Raw genomic sequence first — 13,036 nt, 5'->3', positions numbered from 1 at the left:
CTAAGTATGAGTAAATCTTTGATTTTTTTTGAGCGGATCGTTAATGTGAAATGCAATTTGTTGAGATTCGTGTATATAATAGTTACTGTTTAGTTATTGGAGTAGAATAATTAATTCTTTGGGATTGGTACAATTAGTTGCTATAGGGTCATTTTCTATTGCTAGAGCAGATGTCTGCTGATTCTGTATATATTATAGGCGAGGTTTTTTAAAGTTGTGATAGGTTAAACCGGGTATATTGCTTTTTTATGCGATGGTGGTATTGTGCAGTTAGGTTTATAATTTTGAGGATGAGTAGAGAACAATATCAATAAATTGGTAAAATTTATGAGAACGCACCCGGGTCGTAAATCCCTATCATAAGGAATACTTAGAGAAAATCCATAGTACCGTTGTGTATTTTGCGCATTTTTTTTCTTGTGGAAAGGGAGTAAATCCAGTGTTGTTTATAAGTGATACTCGGATCATTTTATGATTACTTAGCTAATTATAAAACGCAGTCACATGACTATAAACCTCGATCAACATCCGTTAATTGTATGTAACGCCACATACATCTTCATCGGGTCTTCTATATACAGTATAGGTATAAAAAAAAACATTTAAATAAATTTAGAATAGTCGCCTTATCGTTATGTTAACGTTTTTAAAATTGTCGTAAAACAGAAATTTATATTACAAAAATGCCGATCATTTCTATGGCAAATTAAATATATCGTAAAAATTGATGATTTATTTAAAAAAATGTCATTTTTTGTAATATGTAAAAACTTTAGTTAATTATCATATAAGGAAATTGTTATAATTTTTAAGAAAAGTTTTGCACGAGTTCCTTTAATCTAAACTGCTCTTATGGTTTTAGAAGGTTTATGCGGCAATTGCTCTGATTGCACACGACAACTATCAACTGTAGCGTGGTGTAAAAATTGTGATATTGCATTTTTAAAAGAAAATTTTCATAGATGGACCAGTGGAAATTCCATAATAAACGAATTTATTAGAAATACCCAATTAAACGCTAATGAAAGTATGGACTATTTAGAATGGATTGATTTTGAACAATTTGATTTGATCAAAAATATTAATAAACGAGGTTCTTTCAGCTCAATTTATTCTGCAGTATGGATGGAGGGACCCAGATGGAATCTTGATGAAGAAGCTGAATTATGGATTCGTAGTGGTCCAACTAAAGTTATCCTAAAGCGTTTAGATAATTCTCAAAACATGAGTCAAGAATTTATAACTCAAGTAAGTATTTTTGTACTTTTATAACTTTTATATCAAGTCAGCCAGCATTATCGCCTAGTAATTTTGATTTTTCTTTTTAATCTAAAAAAAAAAAGTTATATAGATATTACAAATGTTTACAAAATGGAGCGCTTGCAAATTATTTTGGCATGACTAAAGATCCAACATCATGTTACATGTTCGTTATGAGATACTATGAAAAAGGAAACTTATATTCGTATCTCGATGAATCTATGGGAATTCTCTTCTGGAAAGATATTGTAGATATGTTATGGTCAATATCCACGGGTCTCAATGTCATTCATGAATCTGGTCTTATTCATGGACACGTACACGGAGGAAATATATTAGTTAGAAGAAATATAAATACAATTGATGCTAAAATCGCTGATACCGGATTACATGGACCTTTTAACAAACAGATATCGCAAATTTATGGTGTAATACCATTCGTTGCCCCGGAAATATTTGATGGAGATACACCAACAAAAGAATCCGATATCTATAGTTTTGGTATGATCATGTGGATGTTATCAAGTGGTATACGTCCTTATTGTGATAGACCCCATGATTCAAAACTCATACAACAAATTTGCTCAGGATTAAGACCAAGTGATGTTAGTGGAACTCCACCTTCTTTCGCTAAATTAATGCTACAATGTTTAGATGCAGATCCATCGAATAGACCAACAGCATCCCAACTTTACAAACGTTTAGGAAAATGGGTTTCCGATTTACCAAGTCAATTTGATAATACTGAAATTCCATTCGTAAATTTGGAAAAGTTAAATCTTAAGTCTTCATCACGTCACGAAGGAGCCATATATTTTAGTCGTCCATTGGACTTCATCAGTACTAAATATTAAATTTTGTTAGCTATTTCTTTTTATTATTTTTTTTTCGTAAATTTACATTACAATATAATACGTTTAAAGAATTATTTAGAGAAAATAATTTATTGTTATTCATTTCATGTTTGAGGATAAATCGGAATATTTTGAATTACTGTTATTGTTTATATAAAAAAAAAATTATTTAGAAATTTATTGTTTATAAAAAAAATATTTTAAAATTGTGATCATTTGTAAACTAAAGTTCTGACGTTACTTTTTGATGACATTTGGTACAACTAATTTATTCGACATTAATATATTTAGGGGCTCGTATTAAAAAAGTGATCACTTTGCATATACTTTTTTCAAAAACAGGGGACTAACGACCTTCGGATATAATGAGAGTATTTATTCTGAAAATTTGTTATCATGTTGAAATAAACTATCTATTAAGACATTTTCCAAATTTCAATTATCATTCAATTAAATGAAAATTAATTAATCCAAATTTATAATTCAAATTAAATAACATTTGTGAGTAGATATTAGTAAAAGATCAAAGATTTTTGACGAGTTAATAAGATGCAAATAATTAGGGAATTATTCTACTGTAATTCAGATTACGATAGTTAAGATTTTTTAAATTTTTGAAGTATTAAAATTATGTATTTGCATAATTAACTAATAAGTAAAGAAAAAAATTTAAGAATAATTTTGTTAATTTCCTCATTTAACAGCAGAGCTTATCACGTGATTCAATCGTTACGCGCGTTTAAAAAAATAAAAAAAAAGTTGGGTACTACAGTAAGTAAAAAATAGAAATTTATTATAATATTCGTTTAGCCAAATTCCGGAATTACAACAATTATATTGGTAGTAATCGTAATTTAAACCTCCTGAACCGCATATTCCGATATTTTTACACATAAGTATTTGACATTGCATCATGATTACTTCTGATGGAATAATTCTCAATGGTTCAATGAATTTTGCCAATATTTAACATTGTTTTTGTGGTCATCTTATTAATATTTTAATGGTAGTCAGCGCTTATCATGGCACCGCAGCAGTAAGTGCATCTGGTTCCCAGTACCACAGACATCTGATCCATGAGTTTTCGACGAAAAGAAAAATTAAAAAAAATATCGGTAAAATTAAATAGAGAAATTAAAAAAAAAAAGTTTTGAAATAGAATTGATGCTTAAAGTATTTCGTTGAATCCGATTCAACTCATCCAAGATAAATTAAATATAGAAATATAAAAAAAAATACCAAAATGAAACAAGCCAGCGATTACCATTTCACCGCAGCAACTCGCTGAACCCGATCTGACGAAAATATATATATATACTGTATATATATAAATAAAAAAGTAATTAGTAATTATTAATTAATTAATCAAAAAAAAAGTTTCTTTTACCACCAAATTTGGCATAGATTAATAATATCTCATAATTTTTAAAATGTTAGAAACATTATATGTTCAACTTATGCACAAGTGGGCAAACGTTAAGCTGTAATGAGTTGCTGACTGGCTGACTGTATAAACAGAATGAACGTAACGTTAACAATTCTCATAAAAGTAATTATTTAGTAAAAAAATTTTTAACTTAGATATGCTTAATATAAATGTATTGAAAAATATACATATCCAATAAAATCAATTAATAATTGCGCAATATAAAGAGGATATGTAATCTGATATGATGCATTCCATTTGCAAAAGATGTTTCCCAAGGAAGCTTTTTTATAATAGTGTGAATTTCATGCAATAGATGAACACACAATTAGAAATAAATAACTGCGGATTATCTGCATATTTTTTATTGATGGTTGATATCCTATCCTTTAATAATCTCACTATGCTGACTAGAGTTAAAAAATGAAAGTTTATAAAAAATGCTACAACACTGTAAGCATTTTAGTTGTAGAAAAGGAGCTTTATTCGGTCTAAAAGATTCAAAAACTTCACACTATTGTGCTACACATAAGCTAGTTGATTAAAGAAGGCTATGGGACGTAAAAGACCATCAATAATCAACGCAAAATCAGAGGATTGTACACGACCAATTCGAAACAATTAAATATGAGTATACTTATATTCATCATAACATCATGTTGCAGCAAGTTTATTAATTAATTATTATAAAAAAAAAATTTATACCTAATTTTCTAGTTTAACAGTTACATTTAAATTTTATATTATTTAAGCAATCTTTACCCTTCATCAATTCCAAATAAAGATAAAGTGACAACTTTTCCCACCTCTCTTGTATCAAACTCCACACTTTCAATTTTAATAACATAAGTCTAAGATCATATAAGATTTACTAAATTTCAAATAATTACAAATACATACAATAAATTCTCTAATGTGACTTTGTTTTCGGTGAAGTTCTTACACTGCACTACTAATTTTATTTCTATATTCACCAATTAAATCAACTCTACCATGCATCTCCTGTTCATAATACTGTCTTTTTTCCGTCTTGTTGAATGAGTAAATTGTATCATCATTGTTGCCATTAAGATACGGTTAAATCGTCCAGCTACCACAAAACATAATGTAACCTTTGTATACAGGTACTCATAGTATTATCTAGTAACAAGTATAGTCATAGCATGAATTTTCGTGATATCTTGATAATGCAGTTTCTTTTTTTTTGTAAAAACAGAGAGTAAGGTAATTTAGCCTCTGCTTTTCACACAAATAAATATCTGGAAATATGGAAATAATGGAATGTACTATCTGTGAAATACCAATGTACCTGTCAATACAACATATCCAACAACTCAACAAAATACACTCAATTTATTTCTAGCATCATCATATCGCGAAATACATTTTTTATGAAAGGATTATCTATACATTTTTTTTTGAATTAGAAAAAAATCAAAAATTTTTTAGGTCAAAATATTCAAAATATCTCTCAAAAGTCAGAAATACCTTATTATCTATATTTGTAATACAATTTTCTTTTTTTTTTTATAGGGATCATGTTACTATTTATTCTGAATTATTGTCCAAATACTTGATTGAATTTCACGATGGAATTGTTATAAAATTTCATATATCAATTGTTTATGATATTCTTAAAGGAACACCTCTTAATTTTCATTATTAATTTAAATATTCTTTTATTAACTAAATTTTATTAATTTATTCGTAGTGTAAAATAATAATAGCTACAAATTATGATGATCATTATATGTCATGGGCTCATGGCCAAAAACGTATTACTTTTTTATTTTATTTTTATTTTTATAATATAGGCAGGAACTGGGATGATTACAAGCAAATGTTAAAAGCACGAATTACAAAAACAAAACTAAATTAAGCGAATGCGAGTTGATCCAACTCCCCCGCCTGATATACCCTAGGCGTGACCAAGTATAAAAAGATCAACATATCGTAATAATAATACAAAACGTATTACTAATACATGTGTTACTGGATTTGTCATTGAAAAATCTGACCACGTGATATTATAAATTCAAATACCTTCTTTTGCAAGAAAAAGAAAAGAATACTTAGTAATTCTTTATCTTTTTAATCTGAAATCCTTTATAAATTAAATCCGCCTTTGCATTTTTATGAGTAATATCTAAGAATTATTTTATTTTTTGAAAAGTCACCCAGAAAAAATATTCTTATTAATCAAATCATCATTAATTGGAAATCATCTTACAAATCCAGTTTTTTTGTTTACAATGTATCACTGTCAAAAAAGTATAAATACCATGGCCAAAAAACTCGATAAATTCATTCTCTTCTCCAACAGAACAATTATTTCAATATTCAAGAAGAAAAATCTATAATATCAATATTTTATTTAATCAAAGAAAAGAATTCTTTAATAGTTCATTAAAAACAAACATAAATTTAAATATCATGGTTGCAAGAATTGTCTTACGTCCTTCTAAAGAACGTGGTTATGCAAATCATGGGTGGTTAGATACTCATCATACATTTTCATTCGCTGATTATTATGATCCAAATTATAAAAGTTTTGGCGCATTACGTGTAATTAATGAAGATATTGTACAGCCTGATAATGGTTTTGGAAAACATCCACATCATGAATTTGAAATTTTCTCATATATTATTTCTGGTGAATTGCAACATAAAGATTGTGAGTATTACATGTGAAATTTTTTTAGTTACAATAAAATAAGAAATGTACACAGTATTTATTAAAATTTTTTTTTATCTTTTAATAGCAATGGGAAATGTAGAAATTCTTAAACGTGGTGATGTTCAATTCACAACTGCTGGAACAGGAATATCGCATTCTGAATATAACATAAATAAAATTCATCCTGTTCATTTTCTTCAAATCTGGGTTTCACCCGATGATAAAAATCTTACCCCAGCTTATAATACGAAAACGTATCCTGATTCTCTTAAAACCAATAATTTAATTCATATAATTTCTCCGGCATCTGAACAAGATTCGAAGACGATTGGAATTCATACAGATTTTCATATGTTTGCCAGTATATTGCAACCTGAAAATAAAGTTGCACATACGGTTCAAAAATCTTTAAGTGGTGAAGATAAAACTAGAAGGTTATATGTTCATTTAACTAGTACAGGTGGTCAATTAAAAATTAATGATGGCACTACATTGAAACCAGGTGATGGCGCTTTCATTACCGAAGTCGTTAGTGGTGAAGAAGTTATTTTTGAATCTGTTGGTAAAGAAGCTGCAGAATTTGTTCTTTTTGACTTAGTTTAAATGTAATTTCTCATTTAAAGGTTTTATGTAAAAATGTTACAAATATATAAATAATTATTTATTTAGAGGATTGGTTAACTTAATTTAGAGGTATAATGTAATTTTAATTTTTTTTTATTTATTATTTCTATATGTTTATTTAAATATAATAAAATATACAATAATTATAAATGGCATGGCGTGTTTGGCGTGGCGTGTTAAATAAAAAAAAGAATATCAAATATCCTGAAATTAAATATTAATAAAACTTTTCAGATTAGCGGAAATCAAGGAAATTTACTTGTAGAGTTTGCGTTGCCTAAATCACATACCTTTATCTTAATTGAAATTAATGCTTATTGATATTATCAAATAATACCTTTGAAATCATTTACATCAAACTCATATTGTATTATGTTCTACAAAAGAAAAAATAGAAAATATATTAAATATATTGTAATAAATTTGAAAAAAAATAACTTACGTTTAATTCAACTTACTTTCGTTCACGCTATGCTCAGTCCCAATTGTCAGGTTTTTTTACCTATTTTTATTTCCTCATTATATTATTAAATAAATCTCCCAACATATATTCATTCGTTTCAAAGATTCTTTGTAAAATCATATTCATATTGAATAGTGTGATTTTATTAAATAATTAAAAAATCCAAATAATAATTTAATATTATTAATAAACGTAAATTTCTTTTTTCCAGAGTATTTCAAAACGAAAAATTGAAAAACTTCTTTTATGGGTGCAGTAAATTATGAGAAAAAAATAAAATCGCCAACTTTTACTAATACAGAGAAATTTATATGGAATCTGAACCACGACTTTTCCTTTTTCTCGACTTCTTCCTCTTCATCCTGTTATTCGTAGAAAAATCATCGATCCGCTTTCTGGTTTTTGAGTTTTGGCTGATAATTTGAAAAAAAAAATCTATTGATCCCTCTCCCCTAGCCGCCACCTATCTTCTCTAGTTACCAATACCGCTTCCACCTATAATCATAGCACTAGCACGATATTAAAATAAACTATTTGACTATTTGTTAAATGATAAAATAGGAAATATTCTATTTTACATGACGCGTGATCTGAAATGTCGCGTATATTATATTTAATAAAAAATTTCTCTACTTCCATATAATCGAAATAATTAATCCCTCTACGTTCTTCGTACTTTGACTGGTACTATAATTACATAAGATTAATAAATTTTATAATCTAAAATACAAAAAGTAGGTTAATAAAAAAAAATACCTTGAGGTAAAGAATTGTGATACTATGAATACTATTAAACGTCATATACTTCTTTTATTTCTAATTTTATAATTTAACAAGATATTAATAAATAACACTGAATATTTAATAAATATCATTATCATAAAGATCACGATTAAATACTTGCCTTTTTTTAATTTAGTAAGAAACAGAAATTTCCTTATAAAACAGAGTTATCTAAAATATACAGGAAATTCCGTCATATTCTGGCGGTAAACCTCGTCCTCAAATATATAATTGATATTTGAGGATGAGGTTTATCGCAAGCAATGTAGAACGGGATTTCTTGTATATTTTAGATAATTCTATTTAGGTGGACTATTATTAATAGTATTTTCGGTTTAACTTGTTCTTTTATATGAACGAATTTGAAAGAGGAATATTAGTGATATATTCGTGCGTATAAATTATTTATAAAAAAGAAGCATATAAGTAGCATACCTTTTGAATAATAAGAGGCATAAACCATAAATATATAAAATTTATTCTCTTTTTTTATGTTGAAATATTAGTGAAAAGAATGTTTGTAGAATGAGAAACATGATTTTTTTTATTTCATATTATTTTATTATTATTTTTTTTTTTGATACGATTTTTTTAGTCCGAAGCGAAGTGAAAAAACTTTATATATTTTTGCAACTCAAAAATTTTTTTTAAAAAAGAGAGAAAGACGTTATATTTCATGAAACAAAAAAAAAAATTTATTTATAAATTTGATTTACACAAGTACCAGTTGATTGGCTATATAAATTTCACAACAGTATGATCTCTTACTGAAATAATTAATGTCTCCTTGAACTTCAAATAGATCGATTCCTAATTTAACATTATCATAGGGTAAAAGAAAAAAAAATAGACTAAACAATGATACATAATAGGTATTCTATATAATTTTAAATCACAATTATCATATTTTTATATCATTCAATCATGGCTGACTTGATCGAATTATCAATCTAATTTTAAATCGAATGACAAAATTTTGCAATCGGTTAATTGAACAACTCGATCAATGAGTGATTATACTTAATTCGATTAAAACCCTAATTTTTAAATACATTATTAATAGTTTAATACGTTTATCAGGTTTTGATCCCACTTTTATTTACTCTTAATTACAACATAATACATTTGATGACAATAAAGAAATTCTTACTACACACTACCATCATGCGAAATATATTAATTTCAATGAACTACAATAAGTATCTAATTTAAGTAAGAGTAAGTATCTAATTTAAAACACTATATAAGAAATTCAACGTGTCTTAATAACGAATCTTAAAAGGAAACTAGGATACATCATTGAGATTAAAGGACATCATCGGCTAATTATTGCCATCATAAAAATGATTGATAATCACATAACGAGCCATATTCTTATTTTTTTTTCGTAGAATCTCATAATAAGCGTAATATCCGAAGTAAATAACTATCAATTAATTTAAAGATTATATTCATTAATTAATTGTATTTACTTGTTAAATATATATATATATATATAAAATAAAATAAATAAAAGAATATTGAAGAAATACCTGTAATAAGATTATAACATAAAATTCGAAATAAAAAAATATTTTACCGCTTTGATTTTACGTGAATCCTCGTTCAAATAATTCTACACAATATTGAGATGTTTAATTTTCATAGTAAAAAATATATAATTATTGCACAATAATAAGTAAATAAACACCTAATGAACTTATCAAACTACTAATAATACAATTTACCCGAGCAATACCTGTATCAACATAAAAACGGATACAAAACGGCCATTTTTACCCATTTGCTAGTTGCTACTCCATTATCCAGGTACTCATAAATATCCGAGTATACCCGGTAACGGGTCGCAGCTCTACTATTTGCTGTTGAAGACAATCAATCGTATTTAATCTTTTTTTATCTTTAAAAACGTAAAAATTTGATCATTAGTATATTATAATAAAAAAATTTTGTATAATAGCACATAAATATATAGTACAATTAGTATATTATAATAAAAAAATTTTGTATAATAGCACATAAATATATAGTACAATATGCTACCTTAAAATTTATTTCATTGTCTCTTAAAAAAAAATCATGTTTTATAAGTATTTATAGCATCACCGGCTCCAGTTTTCAGAAATCTAAGAAATGTTGATTGATGATCTGAAAAGCGTTATATAATGAAAAAAATTGTGATCTGCGTGGCTTAGAAATTTGTGTCGCAATTATTGACGTCACCACTTGCATATTGAAAAAAAAAATTTAGATGAAAAAACAACTATCGAATAAAGAATTTGTGAAATTTTCAAGGAAAAAGTATTGTAAATCATTCCTGATGGTATTGAAGAAGGATATTTTATTTTAATGCTAATATATATCGTGATATTAGAAAAATATATTCAAAAGTTTCAGGTAATTCTATTTTTTTAACGTGTTAAAAGAAAAACTTCAATCTCTTTTCTTGAAACGTACTTAATTTCATAACATAGAATATTAAATAACGTAATTTTTTTATATTTCTCAAGCCCAGTTTTGATTCATTTCTAACCAACCATTACGGAAGAGCTTCTCTCCATTAGCCAAATACATATTAATTTCTTCTGCCAGAACGGCTATGAAAAAATCATTACCATTTCGTAAGAGTGATGCACAAAAACTCCATAGAATAGATGTTAACAAGGCAAGTAAATTGTGGGAGTGGTTTGTTCAAACTAAATGGATTCAAAATTACGTGAAGAAATGTTACTTCTATTCCACCTCCAAAAAGAAGGAAATATTCTGATTTCCCCATTCTGATGAACGAAAATATCAGTTTTATCGTTTCTCCACTTCCTTACATTACATTATGAACTCATCAAAATTATCAATTATTGATTCTATTTATTGCTATTTATCTAAAAAATTTTTACGATCCATAGAAAAATTATTAGTATAATAATTATATTCCTTTAACAATGACATAATTAAAAGAATTTCTATTTTGCTATCTGACAGCAAGCAATTTAATTAGCAAAACAACATCACATATAATTGTGTTGAGCAAACCTGTTGACCTTATAGTATACTTTTTTTATTCAAAAATTTGTTATCAATGATTCTTAATTTTAATTTTGGACGACTAATAGTGAGATCGGTGAATAAAAATTGGACTAAAGAGCGAGGGAGATGGAATTAAGAAGGAAGTGAAACGATAATTAAAAAGCATTATTTGAAGATACATCTGAATAGATCATATCAGAATATATTAACGGAACTGTATAACGAGACATTTCTGTTGAGATGTCTTTTTTTGTTTGAGCCATAATTTTAAGGTAAATGTTTCTTTTTTGGTTTAAAAAACGTGATTTTTATTTTCTAATTGTTTGATGGTTTCTTTTTAATCCAGAAGTTTGATAATACATCTCTTCTTTAACAATTACGTAACTATCCTAATTATGTAATAAATTACGAAGAGATAATCGAAATGGGATCATTATTAAAAACAAAGAAAATTTCAACCTTTATTACTTACCTTGCATATGGGATTTTCTGGGGTCAATGAGAAAAGTAAGATCTTTGGATTCAAAATTATCAAAACATCACAATTCGATAGACAAGTAAAAATCTTTTTTTACTGAAGATAGTTTGAAGAGAATGTGGCATGTCGGGAGGCCTTCTCGGTCGTCTGACATTCAAGGCTTTTCGTTGAGTCACAACTGGGAATGGCGTGTCGGGAGACCTTCTTGGCCGTTTGAAATTCAAGGCTTTTCGCTAAGCCTGCACCGGACCCACTGATCACAGGAGGCCTTCTTGGTTGCTATGATGTTTGGTGGGATGGAAATCAATGATGAATTGGGCATGTTAGTCAGAATACTATTATTAATTCTTTCACATAAAAGCAAAAGAGTGGAATAAAAGAAGCGCAGGCCTGGAGGCACTATGACTATTACCAAGAAGAATCGGACGATAGGTTACATGGCAAGAATTTAAATCAAGGATCTTTCAATGACAATGACGATTTTTTATCGGGGATTTTGTTGTTGTTATTGACCAAAAGAAGAAGGCGACGGGGAGGGATAGGTTTTTATATTTTTGTAAATGAATTTTTGTAGTTTATAGGTCAACTTTTGTTTTTGTAGGTGACAGATTGTAATAATGGGCTACCCAAAGACGTGCTGTTCCCTCATTTGCTTGAGGAATGATAGAAAGGCGATCCTGATAATGGGTTCTAGTTTAATTATTATATAGTTAGTTTCATTAACATAGCAGATAGTTATTTTTTTTTTTAATATTCAATCTCTTGATTTATGTATATTTAGTATTTACGCATCTTTTCTTAATAAATCAAAAAGAATTACTTTATAATTTTCAATAGTTTCATTTCATTTTGTATTTGTAATAATTTTGAGTACATTTTGCTATGTAAAAATATAAACCATTTCAGTCTTACACGAAGCTAATTATGATATCGGATGTATCAAAGCTAACTGAATACCATTACAATAGTTTGATATCTGCAAATTTCCTTATAGTGATCTTTAGACAATACGATAACTTTATAATACTTTTAAATTTGAAATGTAGTTTTGATTGGCAATCAGGTTCAACTGGCCTAACTGAACCACCCTTGAAATATATAACGTCATGTACTATAAAAAAAAAACGTAAATATTTTTTTTAAAAAAATAAACACGATATCAGTTATATATTGTATTAATCAACTTCAATTTCAAAATTAACAAATTAACAATGTTCGCCTTTTTATTTAAAGAATTTTTTCTTCTTTATTTGTAAAAAGATATAAAGATATAAATTTGTCCCAATAATAAAATACAATAAAAAGAAAAAAAATAATAATTTGAGATATAAAGATAAATTACGACTGATGAAAAGTTAAAACAAAAAAAAAAGATAAAAAAATAGATTTGACGAAAAGTTTCAAAAATTCTACCCCTATGTAGTAAACAAACGATAAAGTTGATGAA

General features: G+C 27.1%; 2 protein-coding genes across 2 annotated transcripts; both read left to right on the top strand.

The window, feature by feature from the left end:
• Nucleotides 1-852: 852 nt before the first annotated feature.
• Nucleotides 853-2,114, top strand: OCT59_001225 (uncharacterized protein; the record flags this gene model as incomplete). The annotated part of the gene is made up of 3 exons (XM_066139407.1): nt 853-1,248; nt 1,344-1,761; nt 1,849-2,114. The coding sequence occupies 3 exons, from the start codon at nt 853-855 to the stop codon at nt 2,112-2,114; spliced, it is 1,080 nt and encodes a 359-aa protein (XP_065988813.1).
• Nucleotides 2,115-5,846: 3,732 nt separating this feature from the next.
• On the top strand, nt 5,847-6,988 carry OCT59_001224 (uncharacterized protein). The gene is made up of 2 exons (XM_025326231.2): nt 5,847-6,214; nt 6,303-6,988. The coding sequence occupies exons 1-2, from the start codon at nt 5,974-5,976 to the stop codon at nt 6,818-6,820; spliced, it is 759 nt and encodes a 252-aa protein (XP_025177050.1). The 5' UTR covers nt 5,847-5,973; the 3' UTR covers nt 6,821-6,988.
• The last annotated feature ends 6,048 nt before the right edge of the window (nt 6,989-13,036 follow it).

Source organism: Rhizophagus irregularis, chromosome 1 (genome assembly GCF_026210795.1).
Source record: "Rhizophagus irregularis chromosome 1, complete sequence".
In the NCBI taxonomy this organism is placed as follows: domain Eukaryota; kingdom Fungi; phylum Glomeromycota; class Glomeromycetes; order Glomerales; family Glomeraceae; genus Rhizophagus; species Rhizophagus irregularis.
The sequence above is the reverse complement of the archived record's forward strand: the minus strand, read 5'-3'. Positions and strand labels throughout refer to the sequence as shown.